An 18699-nucleotide genomic window follows, 5' to 3' on the forward strand; every position below is an offset into this window, starting at 1 on the left:
CCACAATACATTAGTAAGTGCCTTGTATTAACTTTGTCTACAGGATAAATGCCATTTGCTGAAGTGAGACAACTCCTTTAAAGAAGTTCTCAGGGAATGAATTAAAATGGCAGCCAGCAACCTGTCCTGTAATGTGAGCAAAGCTGCCTAGGCGGTGAGGAGGCAGGGCCTCACTACACACTACGCTCTGGCATTGGCATATACTACATATTGGTGTGCTTTCCTATCAGGCTGCTCAGCCATGAAGACATATCATTACCATATATTGAAGAGCAGTGTAGTGTGTACCTTTTCAATGGCTTGTTCCAACTTAGAATTTAGTGCTTGTGCTTTTTTGAGGTATCTGTTCACCTCCTGAATATCTCCATATGCTTTAAATTCTTCTACTTGCTTGCTGTAGTTTTCTAATTCTTCAATAAACCTTTCACAGCGCAACTGTACAAAAATGATATTTCTAGTTAACAAAAAGTCTAACACAAGCAGCATACATAAGTTGTACACAAAAGGATCCTATTGTGATAACATAATTTCAAATAAAACCGCACAGAATACCACATAAGAAACATATGCATTTACATTACTCTTGGTAATGTGTAGTATCAACAATACACAAGTATCTTGCCAACCTTCAGTCCTTCTTGATATTGTTCAGTCTTTTCCCTTATTATCTTTCTGTGCTCCTCAAAAACATCTCCCATTCGGCCATGCCACTGAAAGGTACTATTGTTCAAACGAATGTCAGCAGGGGACAAAGTAACATAATCCACAAGGAATATGAGACGGTTTTTGGCTTCTACCAGTTTCGACTCCATGTCCGTCATATCCTGCGCTTCCACCTTCTGAATGTATTCCTGGAAGTAAAACACACAAATAATCCCATTTTTGTTCATACCTTACCTTCCTAAAGGTTTGTGGAGCTCACAATATAACCATACATTTTCTGAAATCATAATCTCTGGGGAGAAACATGCTTGGAATCTCATGGAAATTGCTTTAATGCTGCAAATCCACAGGCAGCAAAATCCGACAGTTTTAGGCTACTTTCACATCTGCATTTGAAATCCAGCAGAGGATCATTATCAATGGGAACAAAACTGATCAGGATGCATCAGTTCATAAAGCAAAATCAATGTAAGGCTACTTTCACATCTGCGTTTTCTTTTCCGGTTTAGCCATCCGGCAGAGGATCTCAAAACCAGAGGAAAACAAATCCGTTTGAATAATTCAACCGGCTGCATCCATTCAGAACGGATCCAGTTGTATTATATTGAAAATGAACATGGCGTGTCTGAAAAAAATGGACCATTGACTTGCATGGTTTTTGATGCCGGATCCAACAAAGCGGAGTGCACCAGAATGCATTCCATCCCAGTTTGTTCAATTTTGTCCCCATTGACCATGACAATGAATGTGGACAAAACTCAAGTATTTTCCTCCGGTTTTGAGATCCTTTGCCGGATCTCAAAACCGGAAAGGAAAACGCAGATGTGAAAGTTGTCAGTAGTGCCTGATCATTTTTTTTTTTTGGTAAAATCCACTGTGAAAATATGAAAAAGAAAATTAACATGCTTTGGGTTTTAAAATTGTAAAATTTCATCTTCATGCCTTTACTGCAATCCACTGCACAAATCTGAGGTCATCCTGTTTTGCGTGGACTTATCCTAATGCAGTATTTCTGTATGAATCAGCAGATTTTTTACAGATTTTAAGTATGTATGTATGTAGTCATTATTAAACCTGCTTGTATATAACAAAAATATTAGGCCATATACATAAAGCTAGTGCAGGTTCCATCTTTCCATTGAAGATTAGAAATGACATCTTCTCACTGTCTGGTAATGACATGAAGGCTAATAGGATGCTACATTTTAATAAAAGGACCATATATTAGTATTGCTGCTCATTGTTTAAAATTGTCCAACTGGTATCTTCCAGGCAAGGTTTAACTTGTCAAGAGTTGATACACAAACTCCATATGACAAGAAGACCTCTGAATTGGCAGGGAAAATGTGACCTAAAGGGTATCTACAGTATCAGCAGAATTGTACCTATGAAACTGGCTGACCTGTTACATGTGTGCGTGACAGCTGAAGGTATCTGTGTTGGTCCCATGGTCATATGTGCCCGCATTGCTGAGAAAAATGAAATTGTAATATATGCAAATGAAATTCTAGGAGCAACGGGCGCAATGCTGTTCATTGACAGGGTCAGGTGTGATGACATTTTCATTGCCTGGCCCTGTCAACAAAAGTGGAGAGGGGACAAAAGTTGCAGAGAGAGCAGAGCCTCTAGGTGTAACAGCAACACCCCCATCGCCTCTAGAGGCTCATTTGCATATATTAAAACACCATTTTTCTCAGCAATTCAGGTTCATATGAACATGGGATCAACACAGATAGATGCCTTCAGCTGCCAAGTGCACATGCAACAGGTCAGCCAGTTTCATAGGTACAAATCTGCTGACAGATGCCCTTTAAGTCACATTTTCCCTGCCAATTCAGAGGCCTCATAAGGTCTTCTTGTAGACTGCTCAAGAAAAGCTCACTCAGGTCCTTTGCAACAGTTGTTTGGCCTGCTTTGGAAATTTTATTTTTCCTGTGCTGCATGCAGTGCTGCTGAGGACCTGACTGCGATAGCAGGCTGGGGGACCGCATGTAAGAGGACCCTTGGCGGGTTAGATTTTTCATAAACTTTGGTCACTGCATGAGCATCACAGCTCTGTGCAAAAGCTGGATTTTAAGCTTTTGATTAGGGTGTGTTTGTAAAGATAGAAATTTGTTAGTAAACCTGAAGTTAGAGTCTTATATTTCATTAATAATATTTTTATTTTATTTTGTTGCAGTAACCAGAGTGTCTTTAGTCACTGTCATCAGTGTTGTGACATTAGTCAACAGCAGAGCTGTACTATGTCCTCTAGGACCCAGAAGTTATGCTATGGTGCGAGGTACCCGGATATCACGTGATCGCCAAGCCCAAAAGAGGCAGTGGCATTGCCACTACCTCTATTCACCACATAGCACTCATTGAGAACTATGAAGGCTGGAAAACATAAGATAGAAGTTGTTATGCCCTCCTCAAAGTCCCTGGTTCTTGCTGACAACTGAGAACCCAATCTGCTCCTGCTGACTGCAGGGTCAAGAGTCTTCCAAGATCAAAATTACGTTAAGCAATAAATCCCTATCAAGACCAGTAAACACACTGAACGCCCATCAACACCAGTAAACACACCGAACGCCCATCAACACCAGTAAACACACTGAACGCCCATCAACACCAGTAAACACACTGAACGCCCATCAACACCAGTAAACACACTGAACGCCCATCAACACCAGTAAACACAATGAACGCTCATCAACACCAGTAAACACAATGAACGCCCATCAACACCAGTAAACACAATGAACGCCCATCAACACCAGTAAACACAATGAACGCCCATCAACACCAGTAAACACACCGAACACCCATCAACAACGGTAAACACACCGAACGCCCATCAACACCAGTAAACACAATTAACGCCCATCAACACCAGTAAACCCAATGAACGTCCATCAACACCAGTAAACACAATGAACGCCCATCAACACCAGTAAACACACCGAACGCCCATCAACACCAGTAAACACACCGAACGCCCATCAACAGCAGTAAACACACTGAACGCCCATCAACAGCAGTGAACACACCGAACGCCCATCAACACCAGTAAACACACCGAACGCCCATCAACACCAGTAAACACACCAAACGCCCATCAACACCAGTAAACACACCAAACGCCCATCAACACCAGTAAACACAATGAACGCCCATCAACACCAGTAAACACAATGAACGCCCATCAACACCAGTAAACACAATGAACGCCCATCAACACCAGTAAACACAATGAACGCCCATCAACACCAGTAAACACAATGAACGCCCATCAACACCAGTAAACACACCGAACACCCATTAACACCAGTAAACACACCGAACGCCCATCAACACCAGTAAACACACCGAACGCCCATCAACACCAGTAAACACAATGAACGCCCATCAACACCAGTAAACACACCAAACGCCCATCAACACCAGTAAACACACGGAACGCCCATCAACACCAGTAAACACACGGAACACCCATCAACACCAGTAAACACACGGAACACCCATTAACACCAGTAAACACACCGAACGCCCATCAACACCAGTAAACACACCGAACGCCCATCAACACCAGTAAACACACCGAACGCCCATCAACACCAGTAAACACACTGAACGCCCATCAACACCAGTAAACACACTGAACGCCCATCAACACCAGTAAACATTTACTTATTAAAAGCTTCTTTCTGAACTGTCCGGTTTCTTAGAGCTCAAAAGCAATCACTTTACATCTAGCCTTGTTTGCTCCCAGGACTGATGTGGTCACATTAACATGTCATGGCATGCAGGTTGCATCTGAGGGAGGTCGGTTCCATGCTGATCTGTGTGCATGCGCCAATTCCCCATACCTGTCCTGGTTCTTTACATGCTCAATAGACTCTAATGAGCACACTGTACATCTAACGGTAATCCAATACACATAAAGCAAGAGGGGCGAGGTTGATGCTCAGAATTGTGATGTGCAAGGAAATAGGGGAAGGAGCAGCCAGCGAGTGCTGAAAACATGCCCCAAAAGTACCATGCTGGGATGTACGGTAATCAGATAGTGGTGGGCAGAGAACAGAAAAATGGAAGGACGACTCAAAAATGCAGTGAAAACATCACTGGTGGACTTCTACAGTGGGGTAAGACTGAGTGCTGTTATTTGGGCGTTATTTTGTTTGTTTGTTTTTTATCTGTAAACCCTCTCTCAAGTAGTGATGCCATCAAAGTTAGCTGAAGTCTGAGAACCTGTGCCGAGACCAAAACAGAAGAATCAGCTGCTATACTTCTCAGCTACTGATGACCAAGGGTCACATATTACTATGATGGCACATCTTGTGGTCACTTGTACAGTATCTCTGTAATTAAAAGACTTATTTCAAAATTCTGCCTTTGTTCCTAATTTCATTGCATATTTGTTTACATAAAAATAATGTAATAATAGGAGCACTATAATGCACCCATTCCACAAACACACCCTATATGTCTCTGTAACACATACCTTTAATTCCATGAGTTCTTGCGTATTTGGTGGAGTGCTAAGAGCCTTTTCTGCAATTTTTTCAAATTCATCACACAACCTGTAAAATAGGTTGAAAAAAGTCCCATAAAGCTATGCAAATGTCCTACATTATAATATATTGATTAATGTATGTATATTGATTTGCACAATTTGATATTGTACCATCACCAATATTATTTATGTAAACTGAAATTATCTGGTGATATCTTCCAATCCTTCCTGTACCGTTCTATGTAACTCGGGTCACCCTGGTACTTTCTGTGGCAACAAGCAATGCTGAGGCGTATCTCATGTGATGTTATACGGCAACACCTTATGATGACGCACCAGGACCAGAGCAATGCTGAGAGACCCTAGAGGGTAAGATATTTCCAGGATGATTCCTCAGAATAGGAAAGTCCTATCCTGCATGCTATTTGGGATGAGTCTGTGCACTGGATTTTTCCTACACCACAATGTGTGAACATGGCCTTAAATGGGTTGCCCCTATCCACAGGATTAGTACTTGAACAGTGGGGCCCAACCATGGGGAGACCCAAGGATCCCAAGAACAGGTGTTCTGAGGTCCACAAATGAATGGAGCCACAGTTGAACATATGCGCTCCATTCTCTATGAAACCGCTACACCCGCTGTTACTATCTCTATCACTCTCAGAGAGAATGCACATAACAGCTGCGTGCATGTTCAACCACCTCTCCATTCATTCAGGGTACGTGGGATCCCATTTGGCGGGTTCCTGAATTGTGGATATGAGATTTGTAACTTGGGATAACTGCTTTAACTGTAAAGTGCAAGTTCAAGTAAAATTTATTAAAATTGACCTAATAAGGTACTTATATACTGTAGCAGAGCCAATAATTCTTTTACTCTTCGCACAAATTCAAGTTTCCAAGGTGCTCCGTGCATTACAAGCCCTTGACACCAAAGGCAATAAAAAATACTCCTGCACATTACTGGGCTATACAGGAGAGGTTGGAGCTCCTCATCTGCCCTCCCTGCATGCTCTCTATACGTAGAGTGTTTTTTGTTCCATTCTAACTTCCCCTGTTTCTGGCCAATCACAGAAGGAAGCAAAAAAAATTAAAATAAATTAATAATAATAATTATATATATATATATAACTCACCTAAAGAATTATTAGGAACACCATACTAATACGGTGTTGGACCCCCTTTTGCCTTCAGAACTTACCTTAATTCTACGTGGCATTGATTCAACAAGGTGCTGATAGCATTCTTTAGAAATGTTGGCCCATATTGATAGGATAGCATCTTGCAGTTGATGGAGATTTGAGGGATGCAGATCCAGGGCACGAAGCTCCCGTTCCACCACATCCCAAAGATGCTCTATTGGGTTGAGATCTGGTCACTGTGGGGGCCATTTTAGTACAGTGAACTCATTGTCATGTTCAAGAAACCAATTTAAAATGATACGAGCTTTGTGACATGGTGCATTATCCTGCTGGAAGTAGCCATCAGAGGATGGATACATGTTCTCATTCTGTTTATGCCAAATTCGGACTCTACCATTTAAATGTCTCAACAGAAATCAAGACTCATCAGACCAGGCAACATTTTTCCAGTCTTCAACAGTCCAATTTTGGTGAGCTCATGCAAATTGTAGCCTCTTTTTCCTATTTGTAGTGGAGATGAGTGGTACCCGGTGGGGTCTTCTGCTGTTGTAGCCCATCCGCCTCAAGGTTGTGCGTGTTGTGGCTTCACAAATGCTTTGCTGCATACCTCGGTTGTAACGATTGGTTATTTCAGTCAACGTTGCTCTTCTATCAGCTTGAATCAGTCGGCCCATTCTCCTCTGACCTCTAGCATCCACAAGGCATTTTTGCCCACAGGACTGCCGCATACTGGATGTTTTTCCCTTTTCACATCATTCTTTGTAAACCCTAGAAATGGTTGTGCGTGAAAATCCCAGTAACTGAGCAGATTGTGAAATACTCAGACCAGCCCGTCTGGCACCAACAACCATGCCACACTCAAAATTGCTTAAATCACCTTTCTTTCCCATTCTGACATTCAGTTTGGAGTTCAGGAGATTGTCTTGACCAGGACCACCCCGCTAAATGCATTGAAGCAACTGCCATGTGATTGGTTGACTAGATAATTGCATTAATGAGAAATAGAACAGGTGTTCCTAATAATTCTTTAGGTGAGTGTATATACATATCCTATGGAAATACTGCAAGACACAAATTTCTCCAGGAAGTTCCCCTCTAGAAGACGATGGATGAACGCTCTCTGCATAACTCACCGTTACAATGAAGATATAGAAAACTGCTCTGAGAACTTAAATAGTTTTGCAGTTGCTCAATAATGTTTGCCATGACAACCACTACACTATATTGCAGAAAACAACTTACCTTCTGTTGCTCTCCTGATGATCTTTAAACATTTTTCCTATCAGTTTTCCGCAAATAGACTCTGTTCGCTTGGCAATTGCTCTGATTAATTCATCACAGTGGAGTTCGAACATTCCTAAACATATGATCTGAGAAAATTTTAAAGCATGATTTACAAGTTATACAAATATTTATAATAATCTTTCAGTAATGGGGCCATTCTCAGGTCTGCTATTGGGCCCGATTTTCAAGCTTTGTATTACTCCTGTTTTGAAATATTTGCCATGATCATTTTACAACTCTAAGGGCTCATGCACACGAACATATTTTCTTTCCATGTCCGTTCCGGGTTTTTTTGTATGTGGAACCATTCATTTCAATGGGTCTGCAAAAAAAATATGACGTTACTCCGTGTGCATTCCGTTTCCGTATGTCCGTTCCGCAAAAGAATAGAACGTGTCCTATTATTGTCTTCATTACGGACAAGGATAGGACTGTTCTATTAGGAGCAAGCTGTTCCGTTCCACAAAATACTGAATGCACACAGACGTCATCCATATTGTTTTGCAGATCCGTGTTTGGGGACCGCAAAATTCATACGGTCGTGTGCATGAGCCCTAAAGGCTGGTTTCACACTAGTGAGTCTGTGTAAGTGACCTCCCTAGCACTGACGGGGTTGTATAGCATTATATTGATTTATGATACTATGTAAGGCCTCATGCACACGACCGTTGTTGGGTTCCGTGTCCGTTGTTCCGTTTTCCGTGATTTTCTGCAGACCCATTGACTTTCAATGGGTCCGTTGAAAACTCGGAAAGTGTACCGTTTGTCATCCGCGTCCGTGATCCGTGTTCCCAGTCCGTGAAAAAAATATGACCTGTCCTATTTTTTTCACGGACAACGGTTAGCGGACCCATTCAAGTCAATGGGTCCGTGAAAAAACATGGAGGCACACAAGATTGTCATCCGCGTCCGTGATCCGTGTCCGTTTTTTTCCTATCATTTTCAAGGCAAACTTGACTTAGATTTTTTTTTCACTTTTCATGTCTGGTGATCCTCCAAAAATAAAGGAAGACACACGGAAAAAAAAAACGGAAACGGATCACGGAACATCGGAACCCCGTTTTGCGGACCGTGAAAAAATACTGTCGTGTGCATGAGGCCTAACCCTTAGGCTACATTCACACGTCAGTATTTTTCTATATCCCGATTTTCGGTCCGTTTTTTGCGGATCCGTTGTTCCTGAAAATGTTTCCGTATGTCATCCGTTTTTTGCGGATCCGCAAAAAAACGGAAACATGTATAAAACATGTATAAATTTCAATAAGCTGTTTGGATTTCTTTGAAAAAAAAAAAAAAAAAAAAAATTAAATGTAATTTCCAGGAACGGAATCCGCATAAAACGGATGACATACGTAATGACATCCGAATGTCGTCCGTTTTTTGCGGATCCATTGACTTTGTATTGTACCAGGATCCGATTTTTGCGGAAAAGAATAGGACAAGTTTTATATTTAATCAGCCTTAGGATACCGAAGTTTTTTTAGTTTTTTCTTTCCTATCATCCTGGAGCCATAACTTTTTTATTTTTCCATTCACATAGCAGTGTGGGGGCTTATTTTTTGTGTACTTTCTAAGGCCACCATTTAATATGGCATACAATGTAGCGGGAGGCATGAAAAAAAAATCCAAATGCAGTGGAATTGGGAAAAAAAGCAATTCCTCCACTGTTTTACGGGTTTTGTCCCTACGGCGTTCCCTTTGTGGCAAAACTGACCTGTGACCTTCATTCTGTGGGTCAGTACTATTACAATGATACCACAGATTTATAAGTTTTTTATGTCTAAATATTGTAAAAATAAATGAAATTAAAAAAAAAAAAATAATAATGTATTTTACATCGCCATATTCTGACCCCTACAACTTTTTTATAGTTATATCTACTAAGCTGTGTGGGTGCTGATTTTTTGCGGGACGATCTGTTGTTTTTATTGATACCATTTTGGAGTGTGTGTGACTTTTTGTCTATTGTCTATTTTGTCTATTACACTTTTTTGGGGTAAGAGAAGCAATGAAAAAATCTGCTATTTTGACCCTTTTTTCCATTACACCATCTGCCGTTTTTGAAAAAATATTTTTAGATTATAATAGTATGGGTGTTTTTGGAAGCGGTGATCCCATGATGTTTAGATTTTTTGTTATTTATGTATTTATTTTTTTATTCTACGGAAAGGGGGTAAAATTATAAATTTTTATATTTTTAAATTTTAAACTTTTTATTTTACTCTTTTTATGGTTTTGTAGCTCGTGTTTGAGGCTACAAGACTCTGTATATATTTTTTATTCTGTATCATTATGTTGCTTATATATCCATATTGGTACTAGAATAGCTTATTTCTTATGTTGGCCTGCCACCTGCTGGCCAAAATAAGAATTTCAGCTTTAATACCACGAGGCCCAGCGTATTGAATTCAATTACCGGCCCAGAGGTTTTAATGACCACAATCTGCATTATTGCTGATCACGGTCATTAGCCGCGGGTCTCTGCTGTTTGAAACAGTGGAAAGCGAAAGGGTTAGATGTTTATATGCATTTTTAACCCCTTCTCCATATCCGCTGTACGTGTACAGTGGATGTCAGTTCTTCAAAGGTGCCACCTGCTCAGGAGCAGAATGAGTGCCATAGCCACTTACTGCCTGCTGTTTCATACAGCAGGCACCCGCAGCTAATGTCCACGACTGTCGGTAATGTCTATTGCGGATATTTAACCCCTCAGACACTGTGGTCAAATATGACCACAGCGTCTGAGAAGGCGAAAAACCGGAAGCAGGAGCTTCTGGGTCAGGCACGTTTTCCCCAAGCAAAGACTGGGGAAAGTGCCCTTTTCTAATAATGATCCAGAGCCTGTACTAGGATTCAAGGCTCAAAATATTTAAATCAACCCCTTTCCCCCAATCAAATAAACAATTTTTCAAAATAACATCATGGGCATTGCTAAAAAAAAAAGTTATCCCATACGGTAAATGGCGTAATGGAAAAAAATAATAATGGCTGATTCGCCCTTTTTTTTATCACTTTATCTCCCAATATTTTTTTATAAAAAGTGATCAAAAAGTCATTCACACCCCAAAATGGTAATATCAAAAACTCCAGATCGTCCGGCAAAAAATGAGCCCCCCACACATCTCCATAAACATAACTATAAAAAGTTATGGGGTCAGAACACAGCAATGAAAAGAAAAAATATATATATTTTTAATTTTTTTTGTATTAAAATGCAAAAACTATACGTATGTGGTATCGTTGAATTTGTAATGACCTGGAGAATGCTATAGAAAAACTATTGAAAGCTATTTAAAAGCTCATGACGTACATGTTACACTGATGCCATTATAATCTACTGGTGACAGATATCTGTCGCAGCCAGTGTCGGACTGGCATGCCTTGGGCCCACCAGTACAATTCATTCTGGGGGCCCATTGTAACACTACATTCAAATATTATCTACTCATGCAGTAGCAGACAGCAGCAAGACTCTGTAAGATGGATGACCGATTATCAGGGCCCCTGCAGCGACTTCTAGAACGTAGGTTCCTGATGAAAGATGATACTGGCTGTCCTGCCTTTGTACCTAGAAGTCATTGCAGCCACCCTATGCATCTATAATAATAAACTGGGTAATTTGTTACGTAATCTACCCAACATAGGCTTCTTGAGGTGCTGTACTCTGCCTATCTATATGTACTGCAGTGCAATCAGTGTACCATGCCATGTGCAGCTTGTGCAGGTGGTGGGGGACTAGGGGACCACCAGGGGATTCACCTGTCCCCCTTAGGGCCAGCCCAAGCCTGGTCACAGCATCTATTTGACATACCCTTTGGGAGCTTTTCACAGTATTTACTTTAAATTAAGGCCAAAACATAATAGGAATATAGCCTAAGCAACTTTATCACAGTAAAGATGTGTCACAGCGCCTGTATTACTTACAACAAGCGCTCGGTAGCAGAGAGGAAGGAGGAGGCAGGCCGGGAGGACGGGCGCTGGCAGCGTGAGTCACTACGTCATGCGCCCACGCGGCCTGCTTCATTCATAAAGTGGGCGGCGCAGGCGCATGACGTAGTGACTCACGCTGCCAGCGCCCGTCCTCCCGGCCTGCCTCCTCCCTGCTACTGAGCGCTTGTAAGTAATACAGGCGCTGATTACCCTGAATTTTTATATATTAACAATGCCTACAATTACAGATAAGATTATATACAGTGTCATTATAAAACCAGATGCGACCCCCACCCCCTGTATTGGGGGTCATTCACACTACAGGGACACTTATGGAGGGGATCTGTGGATGACACATAGCACAAGATGCTATATATAATGCCCCTTTTGGTTTATATCTCTATGGTGCCAAAATGGCCTCCAATAAATCCAGGGACTACAAATACCAGCATGCATGCTAAGCAAACTATGTACTCATGCTAATTAAAATCAGCCCATGACGCAAAACAGGCCACAGGAGTGCACGACCAAATAGGAGACAGCCACAACTCCCATACAAACTACAAAACAAAAAAAGGGGGGGGGGGTCAGCACATCCCAATGCGCAGATGCACTATTGTATTGCACATGCTATGCTAATAAATTAGAGATGCTTAGCAAATACATTTTGTACAAAATTATTTGAGCCCGTCTGCCGCACGCCAAGGCGATCTCTATAAGACGGGTCCTAACACTAAACTCACCTGTTGGGTGCCATAACAGCGACCATGAAATTCAGGAAGTGTAGGTCCCACATGCATGCTGGGCCCCTTTTGGTTTATATCTCTATGGTGCCAAAATGGCCTCCAATGTATTTGCTAAGCATCTCTAATTTATTAGCATAGCATTGGCAATACAATATACCTTTGTACTTTATTTGGTTTGTAGAGTGCTGTTGCATTATGTAATGTTCTATATGTATTTTCAGCCATAGCCCCCCCCTCTTTGTTTTGTAATAAGATGCTATATATGTGTCATCCACAGATCCACATAACAGTGCCATCCAGAGACCCCAATAAGAGCCATCCAGAGATCCCCATAACAGTGTCACCCACAGATCCCCCATAACAGTGTCACCCACAGATCCCCCATAACAGTGTCACCCACAGATCCCCCATAACAGTGTCACCCACAGATCCCCCATAACAGTGTCACCCACAGATCCCCCATAACAGTGTCACCCACAGATCCCCCATAACAGTGTCACCCACAGATCCCCTAGAACAGTGTCCTCAACAGATCCCCCATAATAGTGTTATCCACAGACCACCATTAGCTCAAACCCACCAAAAGCACACCTAGGTGCGTCTTATGGGCAAATACGGGTATTACATTGTTGCATTTGCCTCTCCCTAAAGAAAAAAATGGTACAGTCCATTTAGTTCTGTAAAATGCATCCGTAGGAGAGCTAGATAGGACTAAACATGGCATCTGTCATGTGACCCTCAAAAGTATCATGTGACTGGCTTTCATTTAACTGCCCAAGTATCTAACAGGTGAATAGTAGCTAACTGTGGAGCAGAACACATACAGTATTACTACCTGCAGCACCCCCTGTCTGTCAATGTAGAAGCAGACCTCAGTGTGCCGATTTATTTTTTAAACTAAACTTTATTAACAACGTAACAACATCACTTCTCTAAGTGATGTTGTCACGTTGTTAATAAAGTTTAGTTTAAAAAATAAATGACAAGCAGTCATTTTACAACTAACTAGAGACAGGCACACAATGTTGTAATGACCACAATAAAAATCATGATTCCACCGTTAGTCCTATTAACTTTCCTGTGTGCTGACCCTGCACATGTATGTCATGTAACACTGCTTACTGAACGTCAGGTTGTAAAGAGCATCACATGATGGCCATGTTTCAGTTAGGCCACGGATGCTACATGGGCTATACCATTCTTCTGCATATAGGGTCAACTGCCTCATATAATAAAGGTATGAATGCAAGCAAACAAATACATTTAAAAATAAAAAACGGAATACCACTTTAAACATTTTTGTGCCCCTGTTTCTATTGGTCACATAAAACAATAGTAGCAGAGTCAGTAACTGGCCATTTATAAAAGGCTTGGTCTACAACTTTTATAATGCTTTACCTTTCTAGAATTATACTGTATTTCATCTGTGAGTTTTTCATATTTAACGACCTCTCTCATAATTTCTTCAAATGTGTGGGTTTCAGCTAAAAACTGTTGAACATCCAACTCTGCCTGTTTGGTTATGATGAAGCTGTACTTATCATACAACTTCAGATGTTCCTTAGGCAGAAGGCTCTCCAGGGCTACAAATTCCTTCACTTTTCTTTTGTGTTCTTCCAAAATCTCTTCAGGAATAATTGGCTTTAAAGTTAATTTTGACTGATCCTGTATTTATATATAGAAAAAAAAACATACAGACATGATTACTGGCCCATACAATCAAAGCATATGCTCACTGACAATTCATAGAGTTCTATTCCCCTGCTAAAGGAAATGTTGGTAGAGAACAGCAACATTAATATAGAAATGTAAGAAGCCAATCTGAAGCTCACTATGGAAAGGATAATATACTGTACAGTAAGGGTGGCCTTCACACACAGCTCTTGTTTCACAATATTCTGTGACTGAAAATCAGCCCCATTCCTTCCTCTTCAAGGGGCTTTCAAAAGTCAATGGGGGTCATTTATTAAGCTGAAATATGCCTATATTAGTAGTAATTCAGGCACAGATTGCGGCACAACGGTTAGGCCGCATTCACACATACGTGGATTATCACGGACCATAGCAACCAATGACCCCGTGTGCTCGTGCACTCAGAAGGAAGGCAGGACAGGTTTTCACGGACCGTGAATGCTGCAATCTGTGACTTCTCCCCGCTCACGCCAGGTCTAAAATTGTGGGCGTGGCATGGGTGGGAAAGGGGACGGACTGGCAGGCCCATCTCATTTACCATTTTCTACACCTGTTTTAGGTGTAGAAAAAGGTCTAAATGTATGACAGATATGTCCAAACAAATTTGATCCAACTCAAATGTGCCCCGATTGCCCTGATAAGTCATGTAGGACACTCTGAGGTCTCCTAGGATTGTATCCAATCCTTGTCAAGGTCTTCAACCCCAATACAGCAGAAGTAATGTCAGTATTGTACTATTGGATTGGTTATGTTTTTTAAAATTAAAGACATTTCCAAAATAATTCCTTTTTGGCAACAGATGCCTGCAGGTGCTTATGCACACATGGGTGCAGATGCTGAAGTCAAATGCAACCAAGGCATCTGAGTGGTCTTTTCCCAGAAGCGCAAAAAGGTCGAGGAAGCTGTTTGGTTGATATGACAGCCTCCAGCCATCTGAAGGCTCTGAGGCCTTCCATGGCAAAGTTCCTACAAGGCTCTGTCTCTGGCAGGGCTTGATAGAAGCACACTGAATCTCCCATAGATTGCAATGGTAAATCATGTAAAAGCAGTTTATGGGAGAAGCGATCAGACGAGCAAATGTTCAAGTCCCCTAATGGTACTTAAAATAAGCTTAAAAAATATATAAAACAAATAAATAATAAGCCTTTCCCCATCTATAAAAACATTGGCAGGGCACAAGAGCAAATGGCTCTTGTCCCCGCCATGCACTCTCACATGCTACAGGCAGTAGAATGGCACAGGCAGTGCAATGATGACTTGGGGGCTGCCTGCACCCAGACATCAAACAATGCTGGGGCAAGGACGCATGCAACTTGAATGAGGGGCGGAAGATGCTTGTTGTGGGAGTCAGGTGAGTATCTGATTTTTATTTTATTTGTTACTTTGGAGGATGCAGTAATTATTATATGCACTATGAGGGAGGCATTACCTAACTAACTACTGGGCCCCTATACAGGGTATTATAACTACTGGAGTCAGTGTAACTATTAGTGGTACTATAGGGGTTTTTATAATAATGGAGGCACTATAGCATACCTTTTGTACACTGGGCAGCCTATTTACTACAAGGATACATGTAGCGAACAGTCGCTAATTGAAGATTTTACATAGAGAGGGGGAAAATAAATTATAAGCATCGGTTGTGAAATTGTCACACTACTAAAGCGCAGACCACTAATGAATTCATAGATCGGTGACCTAGTATCTACATTTCTGACAATACAGAGATGGGAATACAGTAACTCCAGTGAGTCAGAATCAAAAATGAGAGAGGCTTCGCTTGAAGTAAGCTGATTGTTGCTGCATTGTTTTGCCATTTTGGTATTACTATGCAACAGTATTCAGAAACTTTATGGTATTATAGAGGGTAATGTATGAAGGTATTAGTTATAGATTACCCTACTGTAGAAAGTGTTACAGTTTAGTCACTGCATACTGACGTCACGGGTTCAGTACATGATGCAAGCACTGAATGAATATACAGTATAAAGTTTCAGCAGCGTTATGCCTCATTCACACGTCAGCGTTCGTGATTTTGAACAAAAACCAGGTGCGGGTCTAAACACAGAACAGGTACATATCTTTCCCTTACACTTTATGTCTATGGAGGCTCCACTCCTGGTTTTGGTTTACAATCAATTATGGAAATCACTGACCAAAACACTGATGTGTGAATGAGTCTTTAAATGGCTGAGTTTTCTGCAATTTGGGTTGGAGGAGAAAAAGTGCAGCTGCTAATAACAAGAATTACCTCCAGAAAATGACCTAAATGGTCAACAATGTATGATACACGTATGTAGCATATGTGGTATTCACGTTCAAATAATGACGGATATCATTATAAAACACTCACCCATTCAGAATATAGCTTTGTTTCAACTCTTGGAACCAGACCGACTGCTTTAACCATCACATCATAAACGTTTAGCAGCACAATTTCATAATCATTAAAATCAGGTTCAAATTTAATTGAAGTATTCTCAAGAATAAGTCTTATTATAAAGCCTGGATGTTTATATGGGTGAACTGAATCCTGGAAAAAACACAATTGTAATAGTTAGATAACAAGATAATGATTTATAAAATATCTGCCCTGCCTGCGGAAAAACCCACTAATGACTTTGGATCAAAAGGGCCAAAATCGAGCTGCCTTGTGGCAGATGTGCAGTTGTTCCATTTGTGGGGAAAAAAAATCGAATTTACAAATTCAACAAGAACCTAAGATTACAAAATCATAAATGAGATTGGATGCATAAAAATTTTAAACCATTTAAAAACATGGATCCGAAGTCGGCTTCAATACCGGCTGGTACCTCTGTACCAAAGCCAAATTCGGATCCATCTTTTAAAATGGTTTTAAATATCAAATCCCGAAGTTATTCACCGAAGTCCCACAAGACTTCGGTGATAACTCTGTTCATCTCGCCTGAGCCCATACATTTCAATGCTATACGGAGACAAATCTCCATCAGTGGCGTAGCGTGGGGGCCGTTGCCCTATAGTGCAAAATTTTAGGGGGGCGCCAGCAGGGCCGCACCGCCAATTAGGCAAAGTGAGGCGATTACCCCAGGCAGCGCGATCCTGCTCACAAGTGGGGGGCGGCGGCAGGTCAAAGGGAGATGAGCTCTTCCATTGTGGAAGCGCTCATCCCCATAGTCATCTGTATCGCAGTCCTCAGGACAGCGATACAGATGGATGTGCTGCGGGGCAGGGGAGGGGTCTCCCTTCCCCGTTCCTCTGATAGGCTGCAGGCCTAGTGCCTGCAGCCTATCAGGCCGGTGCAGGCAGCGCGATGACGTAATCGCGCCGCCTGAGCCGTACAGCACGGGACACAGGCCAGAGGAGGCCTGCATCGCATCGCTGCCATGGAGGCAAATATAAGTGTTTATTTTGGCACATTATTGGGGGGCACTGTGGGGGCATCTATGGGGACACTTCTTACTGGCACATTATTCGGGCACTTTTTACTGGTACATTATTGGGGGCATCTACTGAGGCCACAAAGGAGTATTTTATTTGGGGGGCTCTGTATAGGGGCATTTTATACTGGGGCACAGTATGGGGAAGGGGAGAGAAGTATGGGGAAGGGGAGAGAAGAGTACTATAAGGTCATCTACGGGGGCACTAAGAAGGGGTATTTTAAACTTGCAAATTATGGGGGAAACTAAGGGCATCTACTGGGGCACTATATATGGGGCATTTTATACTGGTACATTATGGGGGGCACTAGGAGGAAGGGGGGAGAGGAGCACTATGGGGGTATTTTATACTGGCACATTATGGGGGCAATATGGGGACATTAGCTCAACTGGGGGCATTAAAAGGGGGTATTTTTTGCACTGTCACATTATAAGGAGAATTATTACTACTGGGGGGCATTATGGTGGGCTTTATTACTACTGGGGGTCTAGGGGGAACATGACTACTAGTATGGGCACTATGGGAGTATTATTACGCCTGGGGCACAGTGGGGACATGTTTGGGGCACTGTAGGAGCACTATTACTACCATGTGTGCTCTAGCAGAGAATTATTCCTATTGGAGGGACTTTTGGGAGCACTATTACTGTGGGGGCAACATGGAACAGTATCAGCTTATCACAATTATTGTTGGGGGATGTTATGTTTACACTATTAGTGTCAGGGGCACTATTTGCTGGATGCAGTTATTTTAGGACACTGCATGCCAATAATTATTAAAGGACACTATCTGCATGGTACTACTATTATCAGGGGGTTTATCTGTTTCTGCAGTATAGTATTGGGGAGCACGGCAGCACAGTATTCGGGATGGTAGGATGATTTGTCCAGAAGATGGGAGGATGATGGAAAAGTAGTAAACTAAGATTTTTTTGTCAAACTGCAGAGATGAGAAATGGCTAAAAAATGGTGGTCTGGTCTGAAAGGAGAAGATGAGGAAAGAGGGAAGGAACATCTATATCAAAGGAGACATCAATGGATGTAAGAGGTATGGGGCACTGTGTTACCCTGTATGTTGTGTAGTGATGGGAGGGTGGATATAGAATTTGGCCCACCCTGCCGCATCCTGGCCCCAGACTTTAGGTCACACTGTGTGTGTTCTGAAATCTGGGGCCTCACACCCATCTACTACATTATCTGTACACAGAGAGTTATCACCGTGTTATCTGTGGTGTTACATAGGACTGCAGGTGATATCTACTACATTATCTGTAAAAAGGGGCCACAGGTTGGGGGGGGCACAATACTTGGCTTGCCCCGGGTGCTGG

The 18699-nt window shown here is 41.8% G+C and overlaps 1 protein-coding gene across 1 annotated transcript in view; it reads right to left on the bottom strand.

Moving 5' to 3' along the window:
• DNAH7 (dynein axonemal heavy chain 7) overlaps positions 1–18699 on the bottom strand; it is a 574291-nt gene that overhangs the window by 489629 nt on the left and 65963 nt on the right. The window contains exons 10-15 of the mRNA XM_040440176.1: positions 16306–16485; positions 13659–13925; positions 7543–7670; positions 5147–5225; positions 627–851; positions 289–435 (exon numbers count right to left, since the gene is read on the bottom strand). Of these exons, the coding sequence (XP_040296110.1) occupies positions 289–435; positions 627–851; positions 5147–5225; positions 7543–7670; positions 13659–13925; positions 16306–16485 (1026 nt within the window). The remainder of the gene's footprint in view (positions 1–288; positions 436–626; positions 852–5146; positions 5226–7542; positions 7671–13658; positions 13926–16305; positions 16486–18699) is intronic.

The sequence above is a fragment of the Bufo bufo genome, chromosome 7, assembly GCF_905171765.1.
Source record: "Bufo bufo chromosome 7, aBufBuf1.1, whole genome shotgun sequence".
NCBI classification, from domain to species: Eukaryota; Metazoa; Chordata; class Amphibia; order Anura; family Bufonidae; genus Bufo; species Bufo bufo.